We start from the raw sequence: 16,955 nt of genomic DNA, 5'->3' as shown, positions 1-16,955 counted from the left end.
TTGTCCTTATTTTCTGGTCTAAGAGGTCCACATAACATAATACCAGGAAAGAACCTTTCAGGGAGGTCTAGTGGTGCCAACGCGTCACAAGAGTCTTTCCAGAATTTTCTACAATTGAGAAACTGTTGGTGAATTTTACAGCAGTGATGGAGGATAGCACGTTATCCTGTGTATTTGTTTCGGCAATAATTGCACTGTTCGTCATTTTGAGATTATTCAGCCTTGTGTAATTAAATCATGAATAATCATAAAACAATCCTGATTTTTTTGTGTTTTAATTGATCAAACTCATTTGAGTTTTTGCACAAGAGAAACACTATTTCACAGCATCACACACAGGTCTTTATTTAATCCCACGCTTGTTACAGCAGAACAAGGGACAAAAAGAAAAAGTGATTTTGAGATATATTAGAAAAAAACAATAACTGTAATTACAGAAACTGAGCCACGATTAATATCATTGGTTTCAACCCCATAGTTCCTGTTAATGACTATCAAATCAAAGTGTGTGCTTTGAAAAGGTCTGTGAATCTGATTACAAAAATATTTATATATTTTTCTAATTGTTTTGTAAAATATTTATAATATAAATATTTAAACACCAAAACTGTCTTTGGTGTTTCCCTTTTCTCTTTTTTTCACCAAACAAACAGTCCATCCACTGATTGTGCTGTTTGACATTAAATTAGATTAATTTTGTTATTTTTGTTCTCGTTGAAAGCTTGCTTAGTGTCTCATTAAAATATGCAAATTCCTTCTGACAACACAGTGCTCATTTTTCAAGGAACCACGGTTACCCTGGTAACCAAACATTTTCCAGGACTCTCCTCACCTCTCCATTCTTCTTCTTTCTTCCGTGTGTGTGTGTGTGTGTTCATTCATTCTAGACTCACCTCAGCCTGGGTGTATTCTCATTGTCTCCCTGCACTGGGAGCCTACAGCCAGGGTCTCAGCAGCTGGTGACAGTGGACTGTGCAGCTGAACAGCTAGGCAGCTTTAACCAGGATTTGCTCATTGACATCACTGGGCGTGACCCCTCAGACCATCCTCAATGCATACTGTACAGACTGCTGCCTCGAGTATGCAAGCCAGGTGAGAGCTGTATGATTCTCAATTGATTGGTGAACTTGACCAGAGTCAGTGCTTACTGCAGGTGGATTTAAAGGGCTCTAGATCAAAAGTAAAAGTGAATGACAATGGTATTTGTCATTGAATTTAAGCTCATTGCTCTTTGACTACTGTTGCTTTAACGGATAATTTATCTCTGTTTTCGCTTTTTGTTTCCAGGCATAGTGTTAGACATGGCCTCCATCTTTGAGGAAAACCATCTGTGCCCCAGCAGTAGCCAGCTTTCCTCTGAGCAGTTTTGCAATGCTGAATCCATCTTTGTACAGGATGAAAACAAATTTATCTTCAACAATATTCAAACCAGCCAAGCTCGCTTCAAACTCGCCACCAACAGCAAGTTTCCCTGTGTGCTCATCTTAGCCATCAAAAGTGTTGGGCCCAAGGTGAGGCATTTAAAGTCTCATGGATAAATGTATACAGGACTATCTCTCATTGTGGTACAGTACAAAGAAATTTGATCAAATCATCTAAAAGATAATGTATTTTTTAGTTAATTGGACAAATCGAGGTGTTTGATATGCCTACAACAACACTGAGCTTTCCCAGCCAGTGGTACGCCTTTGCTGTTGTTACCTTCACACCTCAAACAATGCAGTTATACAGTGCTGTGTTTGAGGCCCAAGTGGAGGAAAGTAGCAGGTAAACAACTATGTGACTGCTACTGTGGTGTTGTCTTTACTCTTCCTATGGATATTCACCTCTCTTGGCACTCTCTTACTTAGTAGTAGCACCTCTTGTTTGCTCCTGCTGACTTCTGCCACCATGCTTTCTTTACTCTGCTGCATTCAGAATGACACCCACCATTAGGAACAAGGTGTTGCAGTTTGACCTTCTGGGATAAGGCACTCTTCCCAGTGTTTGTGCGGTACGGCCAGCTCTGAGGAACACTGAAGGAGGCCCAGTGTTGCACTTCAGCCGGGTACTTGTTGGGTGTAGACATAGACTGTCTCTGGCGCTGTTAAACAATGGAAATGTGCCAGATGAGGTGAGATGAGATACTTTGTTCAGTTCTTACAATTTTTTTATCTGTTTACTTGCTTTAAATACAAGAAAACCAAGATATAAATACATGAAATCTTTACAACGCACTCATGAGCGTAACACACAGGCTTGGTAGAATTTTGTGAATAAATGTACTTTGTGAAATTGTGTGTAGGTCCAGATTGACATGCTGGATAAACATGCTGTGTTCAACCTCAAAGCTGGTCTTGGGAGTAATAACATCTCCATTAACTCCACACAGCTTCCCTCAGGTAAAGCTTGAATCTGCCTACAATAAACTGCATCTCCTCTTCATTTAATTAATTAATCGGAGCTCATGCACAAATAAAGAGGTTAATATTACTTTAATTTGTGCCCTGTTCCCTTCCCATTAAGTATTGTTAGTGTTATTACTGAGGTTCAGAATGAAGGCCTGTTCACTGTGGTACATTATGCAGAGTAGCAACAGCACAGTAAAGAAGCCAGCCTTTGAAAACAGTGTGTTTTTACAGTCATTTTACTTTGGCATTCTGAAAACGAAGCTGAAACAGTTTTAATACAACCCTGTTCACTGAATCACCAACATTTTAGACAGTGAAGTTTGCCTGCTCAGTATCATCTAATGGTGATCACAACTGAACTGAACTATCTGCAACACTTTAGATCAAATTTAATCTTATTTTCCCATATGGAAAAGATATATATAAATCTTATAAAGTTTGTATCTGTCTTGTGTGAAACTTGTATGAAAAGCATACAAGAGTGAAAACAGATATAAGATCCCTTGAAAAATTATATAAATGAAACTTGTATGTTTTGGATACTTACTAAAACAATATATGAAAGTAATGAGAAAGTGGCCACTTTCATGAGTAAATCATATAAGTTTTTACTATTTCTTTTCCATATGGGTTAGTTCAACAAATGCACTGAAAACTAGTGGGTAAGGCTTTCTATGTGAAAAACCTATAATAGTAATTAATTAGCCTCATCATATTCCAGTGTTCACATGTACACTTTAAACCAGTATACTTTCTTTACTGACACCTTAGTTATTTTGATATATTGATGTCGACTTGGTTTCTTCTGTTTTTTCCACTTCTATTAATGCATGGAAAATATACTTGAAGCTATCTTCAGCCTATCATTTGGCTTGATTTTTAAAACAATATTCCATTTTTATGCTGCACAATAAAAACAGCGATTTTTTTATTTTTGACATTTTTCCTCTCCAGAGCATAATGTGGTGCAAAGAGCCAACCTGAAGCTGAATGTTAATGAACAGGTGGCGTTCCAGATCACCTTCTGCTCTGACAGACACCTGAGTGTCAAGGCAAAAATTTCACTGCAAGTGAAGGACAACCAGCAGAGCGATACCACAATACAAGTGAGACAAGACACTTATCAGGAAATCGTCTCTCTGGAAAACATCAGCAGGTCATGGATCAGAAAGATGATGAAGAAGGTATGAGCAGAGGGGAGGACAGAGATCGTTTGAACTGTAAGTCTTGTAATCTAGTAAAACAGAAGCTTGTACCCTTTCCTGAATGCCCACATTATCTTTCACAGGTAATTATGAGGTGCTGAATTTTGGTGACTGTAAACTTTAAATACCAAGAAGGTTTTGCAATGGCCAACCACAGCAGCAGCCAGGCGGTGAGGTTTGAGTGACCACCTAGTGGACCTCATATTAGCTTTTCACCACAGGTAAACCATCAAAAAAGTAGCGAAGACTGAAATTTTACATGATGGAACCAGGCTGGTGTATAGTTTTGAAATACTTATCAAAAGTCACTATATTAATTTTCCTAATAATATAATGCCAAACTAACACCTAGAAATGGTCACATATGAGATATAAATACTTATAACTCCAAATACCATACAACCATAGACAGTTGATTCACCCTATTCCCTTTCACAGAACCATTTGACCCTAGAACTGAAGAAGCTTCTCGGATGAGAGGTGAAACGTCTTCAAGCAACTTAAAGAAGTCCAGACGTTTTTCTTTCCAAGCTCCTTAGAGAAGTAAAAATGGAAATTCGCACAGTGAAACAGCTTCAGTCCCTACAGCAGTGACTGTGTCTCATAATATACTGTATCTCTCCCAATCTCACACAGTATGCTGTATTAGTCAATCTTTATTTCTCTTCTTTTCAACTTTTTCTGTCACAACTCCTCTGCTCTTCTTCATCTTTATTCGTCTCACAGCTCTTCTTCATCTTTTTCTTGAAGCAATAGTCATGTATGATTTTCTGCTTTGTCCTTGTCTGCAGATGTGTTTTGAATATGTTGCTGAGCAGCTGGATGCAGTGGAGTCATTCTGGACTTTTGTGATTGAGAACCCATCACTGTCTGTTCCCTTCCAGTGTGGGCACTGCTAGAGAACCACTCACCTATCTCGGCAGACCTCAACTTGACTTTGGGGAACTGCTCGTTGGTAAATATAGTTGACCCCCGCACACACACATACAGACATAATAAATCAAAACCTTATTTTATGCAGGGATCAGTGCGCTTTCCTAGTATTTTCTTATTTTACTTTTATTGGTTATGTTTATTTTGAAGAGTGATTCTATTGAACTCTATACGTTATTTTGAATTGTGCTCATGTGCTTGTGAAGGACTAAAAGTGGAATAGACCGTCAATCTTGTGAATGGGGAGGAAGACCCCTTGCATTTCTCTGTGGTTCCTTCATCATTTTGTGTTTTGTGGCCCATGGCTGGCACTGTGCCCCCCACAGACAGGTTAATGACACTGAACCTAATTAAATTTAAATACTTTCATATATACAGATAGCTTTGTTTTCTCCCTCATAGCATTTTGTTGTGAAATTTTTGGTGCAGGTTGCCATTAGTAGTGTCCTTCACACCTTCCTGTGAAGGATATGTGAGGGTGAAGAGAAGTCACATTGTTTCACTATGAGGGGGGCCTCAAAAACATTGTCCCCAACCACCAAGAAACTCTGGACTTTGGGAAGGTCAGCACACTGTAATGAAACAGGAGCACATAGCCACATTTATAGTCAGCTTCCTTTAAATGCGAACTTAAAACATGACAGTCACATGACACACCCTGTGTGTTCACAGGTGGGGATTTCAGAGCAATCCACCTTTAATTTTCTGGTGTCCAAGTTTTCAAGATTCATTATAGAAGTAAACTTAGAACTAACAGTTCCCAGAGCACTGCAGCAGCACTTGGTTACAAAACCACAACAAGCTAGCATTGAGGCTGGGAAGCAGTTACAGTCATTGCTATGTTTTTTTCACCAGAGCATTTGCAACCTCAGTGAGAAGCTAGTGTGGATTTTTACTGAGGTAATGTGCTTTAAAGGAACAGCAACAATTATTTAGTCCAAAATAAAAATTCATACTGGCAGAGTGTGATGTTACTGGAGTATACCCTTATTTATCTATTGAAAAAAATAAAAAGGAAAACACCTTACACTTCAGGTGATCATTTTTATTGTAATCGTTACCATATTCCAGTGAGACCTTAAAAATAGATTATCTAGTAGAACTAAGTTTTGAACAATTTCTTTTCTGATTTGCTGAGCTGTAAACAGTTTGAACCTGTCACTTGTGACAATATCAAATTCTTCTTTCTAAGCAGTTCTTTGTAATGCATATCCCTCTCTTGGTTTATCTCATTAGGTGAAGCATGCGCCAACATTTACCTTTGACATAAAAGGCTGTAGTACCCAGTCTTGAATTCTCCTTTGCCAAGTTCAGTTTTGGGAAGTACTTCTTGTACTGTCCTGGCATGGAGCCGGCAACTCTTGTGTTAAGGAGCATAGGCGAAAGGCACACCAGGTGTGTGTCAGTCTTTGGTTTTCCCCTGTTTCAGTGTCAGTCAAGTCAAATTTAGCAGTTCACTGTGACAGTTTAATTAAAAAACAAGCAACCAAACAAAGAAACAAATAAAAAAGGACCCAAAATATGTTTTTAGGTACTTTCAAATGAGCACTTTTTGACAATTCATTCATTAAATTATACAGTTAAAAATTTTAAAGGTTCTTCAAGCAAAGGCTCTTCAAAATGCTGCTGTTTTCACACTCTTGCCTGGCTTGTTAGCTGGTAACCTTTTCTGACTGGACCAACTCCTGGTCTTTAATTCCTTTCATAGAGGGCAGCAAACACAATGCATGACATTTGGATAGTGGTTAAATTGGAACATATGCACATTCACTTTTTTTCCCAGTTGATTCCAGTAACTGAATAATTGATGTTCGATGCACTTCACAGTGGCTGCAGCTACTTGTCACATAATCTTGTCTCAAGCTTCCCACAACAGGGAAGCTACGTCACCCGGAGGATCCAGAAGCAATAGAGTCTTTCAATTTCCTGTTTCTCATCCCAATTAATTAATGTTGTAATTAACGGTCTCAGTTTTTGCTGTATTAAAAATACATGAGTTCAAAAATTTTGACAGTCTAAAACTAACTTTCTGGCCTTCCCACTCCTCAGCCTCCAGTGCCAGTTCAAGAACACTGATGTCCTTCAGATGAATTTCCAGCCAGATGTTGTGTCGGCTGGTGATTTAATGGAGATACGTGAGCCACGTCAGTATCATGAAACGCTCCTTCACCTTAGACAGCTGTGTCACGAAACAGGTGGACATACTTGGCCAAGGCATCGAGATCAAGGGGAGAAAGACTACATGAGTGCAATAGTAAGTAACATTGGTTGAATATGCACCACTAATGAAACTGGATTAAGACTAATATTATGCCATAGAAAAACAGGTGGTTCTGGTACCTTTCGTGCACCCTGATGCTCAGCACAGATAAACCAGTTAATCAAAAGGTATGCAAACAGACAACACAGACAACGCACCATAAACAGCGGGCCACTAAAGCAACACTTAATGTCACCCTGTCTTCCAGGATCTATATTTCAGTCCAGCAGGTGAACTGCCGCTGAAATCGAGTGGGGGTTCATGTACTGTTCAGATCCATTTCTCACCTCATCAGCGCATTCCTCCCTTCACTGCGGAGCTGAAGTTTGTAGGACTCCTGCACCCCCTGCTGACCATCCAAGGTTCCTGCCAGGTAGCCTGTTAAATGCAGATACTGTAATCATGTAGTCGAAAGTCTAATCGGGAGGACGTTTTCACACAGTTTCACAAAGTTTCATAGACTTCTTTTAAAACAGAAAGAGAAAAGTTCTAATGAATTCTGAATATTGACAGTACTACTATAACAAAGTAGGACTTGCTATATATGCCATATGCTATATTATAAGCAAGAATGATTAATGTTAGCTCTGTATATCATATAGTCTTAATTTATTTCATGTAAAACTACCAGGATGTCAAAGTCCAGCTAGAAGAGAGCTACTTTGGAGCTGTAGTCCCAACGTTCCCAGATCAGGAAGAAGAATGTTACGATGAATACTGGTGACACTGGTGCCCAGTAAGATTAGACAGCAGTGACAAACACATCTTCACTCAGAAACATCAATATTGTGTTACTGCAGTTATCAGAATGCTTCACATATTATAGCTGCATATATTTCTGCCTGTTTGCTTTTTTCCTTAACAGGTTTAAGTGGAAAACAGAGGATTTTCCTGCAGAGTTATGCATCATGCCACCTAATGGATATATCTGTCCAGGAATGGAGGTTCCCTTTCCAAGCGACTTTTGCCTCTGTGGAGCTGAGTAATGGCACAAAATATGAGAATTTTAGTTGCCTTGTGGAGGGTTCTTCTTCGCCTGTCACCCTCACTGTCACTGGCTCCTGCATCGCGGCCTCCACTAGCAAAGAGGTTTGACTCTTTTTTTCACCATTCTGCACTGTATTTGTGCCAAAGGGAAAAGGACAGTGTTGAGTAATATGATGAAAGCAATAACATATTTGCTGTTTTGAGTTGATGATGATTTTATTTTGAATGTATCACAGATACAACAGTGTAACTGAAAGCTTTTTACACTCAACAAAGCTAAAAGATTAGTTATCTGGGTATTGATTTTGAGGCTTTTCCAGAGGGAATAAAATCTAAAAGGTGCCTTGTCAGCACTGTGACTCCTTGACTCATTGTAGGAATGGTTAGAGGCCAGCATCGGGTAATGAGAGACATTGATTCGGCTCATTTGGAACAGGCAGCAGCTGCTGACAGATTTAAGGATTTGTAAAAACTATTAGTCAGTTTCAATTAGCTGAGTACTTCTGAGAAAACGCTTTAGGAAATTTCTCATCTTATGTTATCTTGAGAATGAGTTACAGATAATCTGATTTTATCATAATTGCAAAGATTAATTTCTGTGTTTGGGATAAAACCCTACATTTGGTCAGATTTCTCTTGCTGACAACATCCAATGTAGCAAGATGATATAATGACCTTGTAAGTATAACCTTTGTAATATTGATCAAGTAATTGTTATCACCTTGTCTCTGTGTCCAGGTGGTGAGCTCTGTGTGTCCAGTTTGTGGCTCCCACACACAGACCCTGTCTGTCCTCAACCCCACAATCCAGTGTTGCACCATCAAACCTGTCATTGAGGGCAAGCATTGGAGTTCTACCGATCTATGACTGTGACTGCTCCTGGAAAAAACACCAGGTAGAAGAGCCATCATCTAAACACAATCTATCATTTTTTTTTAAAAAACTGGGTATATTTAATACTTTTAAATATTGAAAAGGTTACAGATAATAACACTATCTATGTAACTATAAAAAATTAATTAATCTCTGTTTATCCTTTCTCTTGCCTCAGGGATCTGCCTTTTTTGCCTTTCCCGATGGGACAGGTGTGCTGTACACCTTGCAGGGAGCTGCCGATCCTCCTGTGGCAGAGAACACTATTGTGCATGACCTACCTGCTAAAACTCACCACACACTGTTGCTCCCTGTGCACAACTGGCTCTCTAGGCAACAGGGGTAAACACTTAGTCGGGAACTATATACACTTGAGCTGCTCTTAAGTGATATCTCTCTCTTTAGCAGCTAAATCACCAACTAGTTTCAACTGTGTTGTCTAAACTGAGATGAACACACAAAATTTTACATGTTGAAATTTTCTTGCAGAAAGTAAAAAGTGTAACTAGGAAATGATCCCAGTTAAGCAAAGCTTTTTCGGTGCTAATATAGAAATCCATAGTTCCTGGCAAATTATGCAACAGATGTATAACAGAGCCATGAGTGTCCTCATCTGTGTTCTCAGGTTCCTTGTGCGTCTAGAGACAGTGAAGCCTGACAAGCCAGATGCTACAGTGTCCCTCAAGGAAATCAAGTTTATTGATGTCCCTGCCCATGCTAAGAGGGACTACGAGATGCTTTTTTTGGTTTTTTGGTTTTTTTTTAACATACACACAGGGACAGTATAATACCAAGGTTCACTCAAGCATACACATCCAGACTTGGATAACTATTTTTTTTAGCCTTGTTCTCACATCATCCTTTTATCTTCATCCTTTGGGTGACATTCATTAATGATGAGACAGGTGAGTATTTGTTCTACCTCGTTATCTTCAAAGGCAACATCTCCAGGAGTCCTGTCCACCATCAAGCTGGGGACACCTGTTTGTCAGGTGGCCTTGGCCACTATTCAAGTAAAGAACCCTCTGACCCAGACAGCCTGCCTTACTACTGAGTGTAAATGTCATGGCATCATCGTCCAACCTCAGCACAGTGTGCCAGGACCGTCCAAGGTAGATAATGAGTACATCTGCCATCACATTAAAAAAAACTGTGTGACTCTTACGGGCATAATGTGTGTGTGTGTGTGTGTGTGTGTGTGTGTGTCTTTTCTTTACAGGTTTTTTTTTTGACTGTTCATTACATGCCTCTGCATCCAGGTGAGTCTACTGCCCGTCTAACTTTGTTCAGCAATGAGCTGGGCCACTTCAACTCAGAGCTCTGCCCCCACCACCAAAGCAATCTGTGGACTTCAATAATTTGCTGGGCAGCAGCCACTCTGTCACTGTAATGTTTAACAACTACTCACGCTTCAAAACCGAGTACTACTGCAAGGTAAAAAGTGGAAAAACAATAGCCCTTTCTTCCCTTTCTGTACATTTATTCTAGCAACAGTACTGTACATGTGGTCAGTGTCAGCATTCATCACCGAGGCTTCCTTGTTATCTGCTCTCTGTAATTCGTCAACACAAAAAGTTGATTTACTTGCTGTCATGCAAACACCTTGTGTTATCTCTGTCCTACAGACTGACCGTCCAGCCTTTATTATAGACAAGAATGTCAGCGCATTACCAGTTTTCCCTTCAGGCTCAAAGGCCAGCATGGAGGTCTGTTTCAAGCCTTATCAGCTGGGGTAAATAAGAGGCCAGCTACGGCTGTCTTCAGTAATTGGTGGTGAATACATCTTTCCCCTACGAGAGTTCTGTCTCCCCACCCAAACCTCAAGGCCTGTTCAGCATCAAAGCCGCTGGGAACGTCATTATCCCCTTCAAGAATGTGTTCCTGCAGACCACCACGTTCTCTCTTTTGGTAAAGAGCAAGTAGAATTTACAAAAGTCGGCACTATAAGACAATCGGAACAAAGAGTGAAAGTTAAAAATGTCTTATCAACAAAGCTGAAGATGGTTACAACATTCTAAAACAAACAGCCTGCAGGCAGCCAATACACTTATTAAAAATAGGGATGCTTTACTAAGGCTTATTTCCTTTAAATATTTACACTGGGTTCATTGCCAGCCAACATGGAGCAAGATGATTTAAATTTAGCCTGGAACAGATTGCAGTGTGCAGAGTGGTGCAACCTGGCTTTTGTTTAGACAAATTGTACTCCTGCTTGTCTTAGATGCAGCTTTCACATCTTCAGCTTCTATAAAATGTTTCGATTCAATTTATGTGTTTCATTTACACAAATCTCTTATTCAGATTTGATGTAACTTGAACCCTGCTCATGTCTAGATTGACAATTCCCATTTGGCTGTCAAAAAAGGGGCAACATTCAATCCAAAGAGACCCAAAAAATCCTGGTGTCATTTGAGGTTCCTCCAGGCGGCTCTCCAGGACCATGGTCAGGCAGCTTGATCATCTCCAGTCGGCACTCTGAGGGCCACAGGAGGCCCTACTCATGGGTTTATTATCTGAAGGGTCTTAAGTTATCTTAGAGACATGTGCACATGCAGAGAGATTGACTATAGATGTAAACATGAATGCACTTAAGAAATTAGGCCTTCATTGCTGGATGTTCATATGTTTTGTTATTTTTCTGTAGAATGTTACTCATTTAATTGCCAAAATGTTCAAGCCAGAATGTGTTGTGTATTTGTGTGATTTAAATAATTAGCTGTCACAAATCTGTTGGTAAATATTTAATAATTAACTCAATACATCCTGCATATAAAACTTGCCCAGGCACGTCACTGCACATTTTTTACCACATGGGGGCAATCGTGTCAAGTGATTGACCCTTTCTTCTGTTCCAGCGATGGGGCAAGATGTACAACATACCTGACTTTACTTCCTTGTGGTAATAACCTGTTTGTTAACTTTGCATTGTGACTGAATTCATCCAGACTGCCCTGCGTGCTGTTAAACACATGGTACATTACGGGGAAGACAACAGTACAGCGGAAAGGGCAAAGCTGGGGGAGTCGCTCATTACCAAAGGTTAGAGCTCTCACATAACACTGATCCGCTAATGACTCCTTTTTACTCCATGAGGAAAATCCTCTGATCCACCCATTGCCACACATGACTGGTGGCCCACACCTCCTGTTGTCACTGTGGAAGGAATAAACTGTGCCACGATCTCCAGTCAGATTCAGATAGTTCAAAGTGATCTGCAACTTTGCTATTTTACAACACCATGAAAAAATAGTCCTGTGTTTTTACACTGTAGTAAGAAAAGTATTAGCACTGAAGGCGAGACATTTTAGCACTTATAAATATGAAAGCGTTGATAATAACACTAAAATAAAAAGTGCAATAAACTCACTTAAATCTCCAAAGCTGTTAAATATCAGTGCCTACAAGCACGTATGGGTAGATAGGGTAGCTCTGTAGGGTGGGTGGGTGTGATTTGGGGTGGGTGCTGTGATGTAAGAGGGGAGCTGGGGTGGGGGTGGGGGTTCTCTCTCCCCCATAGAGCGCAGCATGAACGCTCCGCAGCAAAAGGATGTGTGAGCAGGCAGCGCGCTACTGTAGGGACGGAGTCCACAAACTGCTGAACAAAGAACAAGCCAAACTTCGAGCCCAAGAAAGCCGCGAGCAGCCGAAACCCGTAGCCGGTCAGGACAGCGAGTCCGCAACGGCAGCGCAGTCCGGAAACAGCGGCGCCCAGCCCGGTGGAATCGACGGGCTCGTCCGCTGGATCGTCACCAAAATGAGCGACAACAAGAACATCTCCAGCCGGGAGTACGCCTCCAGTAAGGAGGAAGTGGCCGTGGCTCAGGAGCAGTTCTTCGCTCCGGAACCGCGGAGAGGCATCTCCGTTATTTTGGATGTGAGTATGGAAATGCACCGGGTTGGCAGGTGCAGGGCGGGTGGGTGCTGGGGATGAAGACATCCAGCGCGTACGGACCGGTGCAGTGCGCACTTACGCGCAGATACTCGTGGCTTGGTAGAGTAGGCGGAAGATTTGACACTTTGGTGATGAATGTGGAAGCCCGGGAGCAGCCTCAACGCGCTGAGCTCAGTTTACATATCTTTCCTGAATGACCCATCCCAAAAAATTCACTGTACTTTTATTGCATTTTATTAAGCAATATTCTCTGTTCACCTCTTCATCACCAATAAAAGTCATGCATTTATAGTCGAGAGGCAGCTTTACTTTTACTCCTGGCTTTACTGTCAGTCCTACGTGCAGTAGCTACGCTCACACCAATTTTATGACTGCTATTTAATTATTAATGAGAAGGTCTTACTACCATTTTGTTATTGATCCATTCCTTACAGCCACTGCTTAGTATTCTCACTCCCTATGTAATGTCTTTCTGTTATCAGACAGCTGATAACTGAGCAGCCTTCCTGCATTAAAAGTGGCACTTAGCGCAGTGCTGATTTGGGTCAACTCATCAATACTATTAGGTTACTTTTCATCTTGGCCGCTCTAAATGTTTCCCCAGGAGATCTGCTGATGCTGCTTTATTAGGGTAAAAAACAAAAGAGAAAGTAGTTCAGCTTCTGCAAAATCCTGACCCAGACCTAAATAATCTGATAGGGTGGTAAAGAAGGGGGTCCATGGAAAACTAATTATGATCAAGACCAGTGCACCAATGTATCCTAGTACCCTAGTAAACTCATTCTGTCTGTGTTTGTGTGTAAAAGATGTTGTGAGGGGTGTAGCCTAGTTTGCTGCGTCTTTGAGCCAAGCAACTGTCCGCTAAGACAGATGTTACAGTAAAAGTGTTTGTAAGTGAACAAGCAAACAAAAACACTGTGCTGCAGTCATGTCTATATTTGAGGAGAGCTTCGTTTTCATTGTATATGCATGTATGTGTTCATATTTCATTTTCTGATTAAAGGTCCTGTTGGATTGCTTCATTTTTGTGGTGTTTTTTTAACCCTCTTACTCCCTGTTAGAAATCTGCCATACTCTCTCAGAGTGGCTGACTTCCTGATATCAGCTGTGAACTCATTCTGGCATTTTCTCTTGAGCCCTCTGCAACGTCTTCAACGTTGAAATGTTAATCGTTTCTTCATTTTCCAATATTATTGACTCCAGCGTTATTATTGTGGTGAACAAGTCGAGACCAAAGAGGTTTGAGTGATTGCTCTGCACGTGCGCATGTGCCTGCGGGCAGCGCTTCCCTCATTAGATCCTCAGCCTGCTTGTTTTTCCTTTACTGTTCAAGTCTTCGCTTGCATCTTAACCCCACTGTACCTTTCTCGCTATTCATTAAATTCCTTTCATCCTTTGTGTCTTCCTTTTCCTTCCCTTCTCTCCTCACCTAATTTCCTCCATATCCTTCTTGCCCTCCCCCTGCCCAGAAACATACATTCTTAATAAGGTTAGAGATGGATGCAACACTCTCCTCTGCCTTCTTTTTCTATTTTGCCGGATCTTCTCTCCTCTGCTGTCGCTCGTTTTCTTCTCACTCTGTGTTTCTGTTACGACTCTTTACAAAAACACACAAACACCGCCTCTTCATCGCAACACTTTGCCTCCTCTCCAAGCTTGTTTGTTTCCAGTAGCTCCAGAGTTGGCTCTTTTTCTGTGGAGTTGAGTGCACCCCAGGGTGCAGCCGGAAAGCAGAACAATGCAGAGCAGCTTGTCATTTGGAACGCCACTCGTCTCAGCAGTTAATGATTTTCTCTTTGGCCTGTTGAGATGGCTGCAGTTGCTGTGTGAATGCACCACTTATTTAGAGTTTAACATGCCTCATGCTTGTAAGTGCAATAATCTATATATCAGTTTATGCACTAAAAAGTGGGACCTTTTCTCAAGTTTTCAAATTGCATTCATGATTATTGACCACACTATTTAGATTCCTTTAAAATTAAGGCTGCAACTAACTGTAAACTCATTATTTGTTCCCTAAGTCTACAAATCATTTAATGGATTGATTAACATTTATATATTTCTAACTAATGTAAGAAAATATGCTAAATATGATAAGGAAAAGCATAAAATCCTCACATTATAGCACCAGGAAACAGAGAACGGCTGTCATTTTTTGCTTAAAAAATAGCCAGACCATGAAGAAATCAAAATGGTTGCTCATCCATTTTAATACATTCTGATTTAAACAGTGAAATTTTTCTTTTGACATTTACATAAAGCGTTATTGGTGAAAGTATGAAGTAAGTCTAGAACTTTCCTGGCAGTTGCAAAGGTTATTGCAGAAGACCATTTATAAATATTTCTGCAGTTCTGTTCTCAAATGTGATTAAAAGAAATATTCCTGCTTCACACATTCAAATCCCATCCACATAATGCATGGTGTAAGTTAAGATTAAACATGGCCAAAATTTCAAATCACGAGGTCAGATTATGGGCAACTAATCACTGTAATCCAAAAGCCAGGCTTCAGATCTCCCTGAAAACTCAGTTTTTTCTACTCCCAGGTCCATATGATATCAGTGAGAGCTTCCATTCCTGATTTGTTCATTTGAGGGATATAAATCTTGCTGTGAGCACAGTCTCCTCCAATCTTTTATTTCTAAGGGGCAGCCATTCAAAAGAAAGCTATTCATTTTATTTTAGTTAGTGGGTGAACACGGGAGCTTTAGGCTAGAATTAAATTTTTTAAAAGAGGATTAAAAAAAACCAATTGTGCATGCAGTTGCGACTACTGCAGAGTCAAGAATAAAGATATGAAGCTGGAAATGAACATAACAGGTCCTTTTAACATCTATCTTTTCTTGTCTCTCTCAGCCACTGTGGATACCTTTGAAAATGAGTCCCTATTCTCCCAGTAAAAGCACTTTCCTCCTACAGAATCAGTTTCTTTTCCTTCCATATGTTTTAGTAGTTATAGTTTCTAACAAAATGTGCCTTAAAAAATTTGGTTATATTTCTCACAGTCAGAATTAATAATACTGTCTTCTTCTTTTCTGTCTTGCCTGCCTTATTTCATTGTTTGTGCCTCCCTCACCTGTGTTTTTCAATTCGTCGCTGTGCTGAATTCTGGCACTCCTCAGTATGATCACTTCATATCGCACTCTGAAACGCTTATGAGAGTACCAGTCCTGACATAGGGAAAGGAGCTTTCACTCAAGCTATAAATTAGCTCACTGTGATGCACAAACACACAGCAAGTAATCATCAATCAGCTACAGATCAGTGACTTCGTTTTGTGTGTCTGCATGTTTTCATCCTCTTACGCACTAATAAACTTTTCACTTCTGCGGCTCTTAACAAACCCTTATCGCACACCACTGCACCTTAACTGGTTTTAGACACGTTTTATTTCAAAGTGTGTTTGTGTGCCAGATTCAGCCTTTGTGTGGATTCAGTGTATGGACTGCAGAGCTCTCTTATAATGGCTGTGTTGGAAGTAAAAGTCAAAACACTGACTGGTAGACTGATTATTACTATTACCAGTTATTCGCTGTCTGGATTCTGTTCTGCTGCAGAGAGAGAATTAGTCATTCTCTTACTCACTTTAGAATAACTGCTCCTATGTTTCCACAATTCAGCAGAGTTTTAGTTTTCATTCATTTTTTCCAGACTCGTGTAATGTTATCTGTTCACTAGCTGAACAAATGGAAATCATGGTCCCAGTCTTATCTTTTGCACGTAGATTACGGCATTGAAGACTGGCCAAAAAACTGTTTTTGTTCAAAGTTTTGTTACAATGAAAATAATGATTTATTTCCTTTTTTCATAATTTGTTTTTTTATAAAAATATGTATGGACCTTCATCATCATTGTTGTATGATTTATTGACCAGAAATTAGTTTTCTGAATTCACAATGACCTCGACCTTGATATTCATTTAAAGCAATTTCAGTAATTTTCAGGAAAATTCCAGTGCGTTCCTCAGGGTTCAGTACTGGGCCCTGTTCTCTTTTGTGTGTAATGCTTCCACTGAATACCATAGTTTAGAAATTGTTTTTTAATTGATTTGTTGCATTGACTTGCAAATAGTTTAGAATTGAAATGGTCCAGTGTTCCTGTTTATACCTCATGCAAATTACTGCGGACACAATTACTCTTACTGACGTCATTGTTTTGCTTTCTGTTCACAGATTTTCAGAAGAGCTGACAAAGATGGTAAGTGGAATTATTCATTAATATAACCTGACTTATTGTCTTACATATAGCATGCAATATTATTCGACAACCCCCTGCATTTTTGATTCCTTTGACTGTTCCAGTTATAACAAAGTCCTTTTCTTACCATTTGGCAGTCATCTTATTTAAGAAGGGATTTTGAAGTATAAACTAAATAAGCACCACTGAGTTCTGATTAAAACTGCTTAAAATGTTTG

At 40.0% G+C, this 16,955-nt stretch overlaps 2 protein-coding genes across 3 annotated transcripts in view; both read left to right on the top strand.

Moving 5' to 3' along the window:
- Positions 1-10,571, top strand: part of hydin (HYDIN axonemal central pair apparatus protein) — a 61,926-nt gene extending 51,355 nt beyond the window's left edge. The window contains 26 exon segments of the mRNA XM_065471465.1: positions 888-1,092; positions 1,288-1,511; positions 1,619-1,767; positions 1,918-2,113; positions 2,285-2,381; positions 3,345-3,574; positions 4,387-4,478; positions 6,578-6,691; positions 6,693-6,795; positions 6,830-6,916; positions 6,997-7,161; positions 7,420-7,464; positions 7,466-7,524; positions 7,654-7,735; positions 7,737-7,877; positions 8,514-8,644; positions 8,680-8,776; positions 8,827-8,990; positions 9,274-9,403; positions 9,405-9,442; positions 9,528-9,582; positions 9,584-9,760; positions 9,868-9,955; positions 9,958-10,082; positions 10,274-10,456; positions 10,458-10,571. Of these exon segments, the coding sequence (XP_065327537.1) occupies positions 888-1,092; positions 1,288-1,511; positions 1,619-1,767; positions 1,918-2,113; positions 2,285-2,381; positions 3,345-3,574; positions 4,387-4,478; positions 6,578-6,691; positions 6,693-6,795; positions 6,830-6,916; positions 6,997-7,161; positions 7,420-7,464; positions 7,466-7,524; positions 7,654-7,735; positions 7,737-7,877; positions 8,514-8,644; positions 8,680-8,776; positions 8,827-8,990; positions 9,274-9,403; positions 9,405-9,442; positions 9,528-9,582; positions 9,584-9,760; positions 9,868-9,955; positions 9,958-10,082; positions 10,274-10,456; positions 10,458-10,571 (3,291 nt within the window).
- A 1,589-nt stretch (positions 10,572-12,160) lies between these two features.
- necab2 (N-terminal EF-hand calcium binding protein 2) overlaps positions 12,161-16,955 on the top strand; it is a 137,757-nt gene continuing 132,962 nt past the window's right edge. For both annotated transcript variants that reach the window (XM_063477723.1, XM_063477721.1), the window contains exons 1-2: positions 12,161-12,522; positions 16,713-16,737. In XM_063477723.1, the coding sequence (XP_063333793.1) occupies positions 12,196-12,522; positions 16,713-16,737 (352 nt within the window). In that variant the 5' untranslated portion in view covers positions 12,161-12,195. The remainder of the gene's footprint in view (positions 12,523-16,712; positions 16,738-16,955) is intronic.

This window comes from Pelmatolapia mariae, linkage group LG7, assembly GCF_036321145.2.
Source record: "Pelmatolapia mariae isolate MD_Pm_ZW linkage group LG7, Pm_UMD_F_2, whole genome shotgun sequence".
Classification (NCBI taxonomy): Eukaryota; Metazoa; Chordata; class Actinopteri; order Cichliformes; family Cichlidae; genus Pelmatolapia; species Pelmatolapia mariae.
This window is presented reverse-complemented; position numbering and strand designations above follow the sequence as displayed.